The sequence below is a fragment of the Mizuhopecten yessoensis genome, unplaced genomic scaffold, assembly GCF_002113885.1.
Source record: "Mizuhopecten yessoensis strain PY_sf001 unplaced genomic scaffold, ASM211388v2 scaffold11177, whole genome shotgun sequence".
NCBI lineage: Eukaryota > Metazoa > Mollusca > Bivalvia > Pectinida > Pectinidae > Mizuhopecten > Mizuhopecten yessoensis.
Window position 1 is genome coordinate 1123934 of NW_018408918.1, and position 5845 is coordinate 1129778.

The 5845-nt window shown below is 35.0% G+C and overlaps 1 protein-coding gene across 1 annotated transcript; it reads right to left on the minus strand.

Annotated features, from left to right (window-relative positions):
- Window positions 1–522: 522 nt before the first annotated feature.
- On the minus strand, window positions 523–5403 carry LOC110440284 (protein PIF-like). Its single transcript, XM_021483257.1, has 7 exons — window positions 5241–5403; window positions 4450–4986; window positions 3678–3830; window positions 3172–3366; window positions 2432–2782; window positions 1772–2118; window positions 523–1465 (listed from the first exon to the last, which is right to left on the minus strand). The coding sequence occupies exons 1-7, from the start codon at window positions 5350–5352 to the stop codon at window positions 1259–1261; spliced, it is 1902 nt and encodes a 633-aa protein (XP_021338932.1). The 5' UTR covers window positions 5353–5403; the 3' UTR covers window positions 523–1258.
- Between the last annotated feature and the right edge of the window lie 442 nt (window positions 5404–5845).

A 5845-nucleotide genomic window follows, 5' to 3' on the forward strand; every position in this document is an offset into this window, starting at 1 on the left:
TATTTCTTCCACTTTCTTCCGCCAGGGAGGTTTCCGCCATTTTTCTCGAAAACTACCGAAAGGAATTGAACGAAACTGTACATGTGTGCTCGTGTATGAGAGGCAGTGTGCTTTCTTGATTTCTGATTCTTAAAACACAATTGCCGCCAAAGGGAGGCAACAAATAGGTCAAAATTTAAATGCTGTCGGATTTTCATGAAAATTGGTATATAGGTAATATATATGACACCACATTTACAACTGTAACGTCCATTTCCGGTATTAACAAAATGGCCGCCATTTCCTGGCCTCTGATTGGTCCAAATTTTTAATATCCTCCGAGTTCCATGAACATTGGTATATAGGTATACTTTAGTACACCCCGACTACAGCCGTAACGTCCATTTTCCGCTTTCAGCAATCATTTCGTAGCAAAGGGGTCGTTTGGGGGACTTCTGAAATGGTCCCCATTACAATTAGTACTTGTTATACTAAAGTGTTCTTTCAGGTCATTAAATAAACAAGCAGTGTACAAAAAGGATAAATATTTAAATGTAACATTTATTCAAGAGCAAATATATTAAAATATAAATTATAATTGTATCATGATAAATAGCATGCCTAACTAAACATTAAAAACACACAGACAAAGGAATATGTAACCCAGCATCCTTGGACGTATAATACTTTTTTTAAATTGGTTTACATTTATTCAACTGTACACGTTTAACATTAAGTCAAAGTCACTCACTCGGCTTATATTGCACACAAATGTACACTTCAAGACATCACTACGTTCAGTTAAAGCATAAGTACATCTTTTTACTGACATGCTGTTGTAACATGTTCATTTTATATAACTCACTTAAATAAATATTAAGATATGATATAACTTGGAGATCGGTGATCGTGTAGTTATTGCACAAATTGGAAAAACGGAACGATTTGTCACCAATGATAACAAATTGCATTATACAAAGGAGACACAGATAGGTCACTTCTTAATTTAAGACATAAACAATATACAAAATGATATCACGAATATGTTAAAAGAGGCGTTGTATAAGAAATCATCTGTACCTATGATGCCTTATCAAAACAACAGTTATAATCATTGGTTTGTTGTCGTCTTAGATGAAAGGCAAAGCACTTTCATCTGTATTTCAATTACTAGATTAATAAAGATTGAATTTTCGATTGTTTTCCACACTAGAAATGAAACAACTAGAAGTAATACATGATAATCAATAATGAAAGTGTATGGTGGTCATTGTCCCGGTTACACTCCGGACGGGCGGCACATAAAGACCTTCACATAGTCCATAAAGCCGACGAAGTTTTCGAAACCTTTGCTGTATCCGATCTGTAGGCCTGTTGAACTTGTCCTAATAGGTCCGTAAGCGTCCGTCTCGGTCGTCCTCTCGTTGCTTCTTGCTTCGAGACTGTAGTGATTGTGGATGAAGTAGATCTTATTCCAGTTTCCATGCTGTAAAAGAAACAATAAATTCTTCGTTATTTATCATTGTTAGTGTGTAAAATAATGAAGGTCTGTCCTGACATTAATGCTCAATAGTATTGTTACTATACTTTGAAGTTTCTTACTCAGTTATTTTTGTGTTTACACCTAACAGAATACCATATTGTATTGAAGACATCCGTGTCGTTAACAAATAAATAGCAAATATTCTCATTGTGAATGTTACTGTCTACTCAAGTACGACACGTGGATTATATTTATACAGCAGCGCGCAAATCAGAGGGAGGTGCAAAATACATTACAATATGTACTTACAAGTATTCCAAGGCGGATTGAAGCTGATTCCTTTGCGTCAGCTTTTGCCCGGAAGTAAATGTTTCTTGAGGTTTTGAGGATATTAATGGTAGCTCCATCATTACAACAGTCGCTGTTGCTTAGCAGCGCTTGAACACCTGTTTTGATCGGAAGAAACTTCATGATGATGACAAAATCTGTGTAAAACTCCATATTGGCGAAATAGGGGATATATAATTTGGAACTACCATTGAAGTAGCCATAGCTGTTTCGAAGGACTTCAACATTGTCGTTCTCTACGTGAATGGTTCCATCGGCAATATTCTTCACATCTCCATCGAATGGAATGTTGACAACTGGTTTGCACTCTGAAATGTCAAAGGAAAGACATAAAATACACATTCAAAGATATATGAAGAAAAAATGCCTATTTATAATATTTTAAATTTTTCTAAAAACATATGTTTTATCATATTTAAACATGACGCAAAAACGTATAAGAAGCACATAACAATACCCTAACAACACATTGGTAGGTTTAACATCTTTGCATTAGTATAATATGTACTTCTATATTTAAACACGAAGACAAATGCATATCATATAGTTCTGTATAAAAAGAGGGTAGTTTATGATACTTTTCAATTTGTTATGTTATTAGGCCTTTGTATGAATAATTACCTTTGCCAGGTACGATGCTTTCGTACATTTCGCAGCCACAAATCATAGCATTGTAGCGGGTTCCTGGGGCACAGGGACGTTCCATCCAACCAAATCCATTGACGTGCTGTTTATACACCTTGGGATTCCCGACCACCATCATCGTATCACATCCCCCGGTCTGGTGGGTGAATAATGGCGGACATGGGTCGTTACAACTTGAGTCGGCCTTGCATCCATAGTAGGGTGTGTAAGAATAGCCTTTGGGACAACACATACCCTCAGATTTGCCCATGTTACATTTCCAGTGCGCTCGGCAGCTGCTTACACCGGTGTATGGGTAGGACAACAGAAATGGGTATCGGCATTTCTCTGAAAATATTATTACAACTCATGTTTATTTGTATTAATTAATTAATTTATTTATCTATCTATTTATCTTTTTTTTATTACAACCATGTTTATCATTAATTTATTTATTCATTTGATTTTTTTTCTGAAAAAGTTGCACAATTGGTCTTAAAGCTATATCATATACATGTATATCTATGTGATTCATTTAGTTTACTTCTTTAAATCAAAAACTTCGGGGTTTTGTCTTAACAAAAGTAATTATCGAGAAATTAACAACATATTCTTCTTTTTTAATTCATTTCAAATCAATTCATATATTTTCATGAGACATTAAATATCGTCATCTTGAAAAAATGTCAGATTTTATCATTTGTGACGGATCAAATAAACAAAGAAATCATTCTTACCTCTACGACATGGAACTTCAGCAGCCTTTCTGCAGGTGAGCACTGTTTGGTCCCAGTACTGGCCAAACCCACACTGTCTATCTATGGCACGAACTTCTCCATTATCTCCGAAGAAACATTGGACAAACTTGTCACATTCCTCTGGGTGAGGATTAAAACCTATACCGTTAACGATGGTACAGTCGTCACACACGCCTGCAAATAGAATGGAATTAATTATCCTAAATTCCGGAACAGAGGAACATCATGTGCTTTATATTTAGCGAAACAAATCACAGTTGGCTATGATATTTTACTATAAATAAATAAATAATTTCAACAGGTCATCATTTGAGATGCTTTTTACAATATGCTTTGGACTCTTTCAGGCAGAAATGTTAGTGTACGTAATCTCCAATAACTCCTTACATGTTTAATATAAGTTAAGTTTTTACTTAAAATTATATTCTTTATTTAAAGATTAGCAAGTTCAGTAGCATCGTCTTTACACCAGTTAAACAAAGTACCTTTTGATGGGGGCAGCGTGCTTGGTTCTGGAGCTTTAGCAGTGGTTGTGGTAGGCGCAGGTGTAGTTGTCGTGGTGGTTGTGGTAGTGGTAGGAGCAGGAGTGGTAGTGGTAGTAGTGGTGGTTGTTGTCGTTGTAGTTGTTGTGGTAGTCGCTGAAAATTACAAATAAAAGGTAAAACACTGCAGGAACTTCTTTTCTTTCTGCTCAGTTTATAAAATCCAATGTCATGACATAAAACTGAATATAAACTTGAAATACATAGACTGACGCTGATGGCCACAATCATCTCTTTTAGGTTGTTGTCAAATTTAACCAGTACTTTCGTATTAAATTGTTTATGTACCCTCCCTTCCCTCTCAACAGTTGTTAAGATCCATTTGTTGGCCCTATCATCACTGATAGGTCCGAGAAGGACGAAACAGCTGCATCCTGCAGTGTACGTCAGTATATAATTACATTGTAAGTCATTATATAATTACAGTGTAATTCATTACATTATTACAGTGTAATTCATTCCATAATTACAGTGTAATTCATTACATAATTACAGTGTAATTCATTATATAATTACAGTGTATTTCATTATATAATTACAGTGTATTTCATTATATAATAACAGTGTAATTCATTATATAATTAGAGTATAATTCATTATATAAGTGCAATCACATGTGTATGCCTTACTTTCATCCTTAAAAGATCAATATATGAGACTTGTCGTTGTGTTTTAAATATATAATGATAAAACTAGTATATTATGATATACTTACTTGGGCAGACAAATTTGACGAGGTCTCCTATTGAATTAGCCAATAATGAAAATGAGGCAACCTTTTTCACTTGATCTTTGGAACTGGCAATGGCATTCAGTTCGTCGTCGTCCATCAAACTTCCAATACCTACGGCGTACATGTTGATACCATACTCCCTAGCAACCCGAGCCTGATCTGCAGTTGCATTTGGGTTCTTGGACCTTCCGTCGGTCAAAACGAATCCCAACATAGGGACGCCAGGCCGTTCGTCCTGTTTAAATAGTTTGGTCATACTTTCGATGCCTAGGTCTGTATTGGTGCCTTCTTTGTCGTGAGGCAGATGGGTGACATTCTCCTGTAGACCAACCTTGTCACCGGTCAAAGGTATTTCCAAGGAAATCCTTGAACTATACACCACAATACCCATGCGAGCAGAGTTGATGTGAATAAGGTCTATGAAGGAATTCATGGACGTTTTTAACGAACGGAAGTCTTCGTCGTTGATACTATCTGATGCGTCTATCACAACAATGAGGTCGATGAGGCCCTTGCATCCTATGTAAGTATAATGGTCGTGTAAATCAATATTGAAACGAAATCAATTACATATATAATATTTGTATGGATTATTCTTTAAAATATTCATATCAATAATTATATAAAATATGTTCATGAATTAACTATTCTCTTATTCCAAAAATATAAGAATGAAATATTGAAAAGAATATTTAAAATAAAAGTCAATTTAAAAATATTTTCAGGTAATATTTTTTTATATTGAAACATTATAATAGTGTCAATCTTCGTACCTGTTGTTGGATTTGTCGATAACGTCCCATCACTTTTGATAAGACTGAAGGACTGTAGCAAAATAAATGTTGATATAAAAAGTTTTAACGACGAAACGTAATGCAAAAACATCGTGAAACTTAATAAAATAAATAGGTATACAAGATATGTTGCTAGATTAGAAATAAATTTGTACTGAACTTTGAGCAGCACCTCTAGCTTTATATACAATGTTTATGATGATTTACATAATTGGAAGTGATCAATTTTTCTTTAACCGTATCCACTATGACGTCAACGGTTGTAGATGTCATACCTGGAAACAGAGTAGCCTGGTTGGCCGGTCCTTCTCTTTCGTATTTAAGCACACTCGATCATTGTTTAACACGCGTGTTGATAGAGTAATGCCTTGACTGGATAGCCGTAGGCGATAAACCGCACAAGTACATTTTCATCAGAATTCATACCAACTGTATATAGAAAGACAAGCAACCATGAGTTGTGCTTTTTATTTTAATTATGTGTTTCCGGATCAATGGTTAAACCTACGCTATGCATATATATCTATTGATGCAATCAAGACAAGCATTGTTACATAATGAAAAAAATAATTATGATTCAGTTG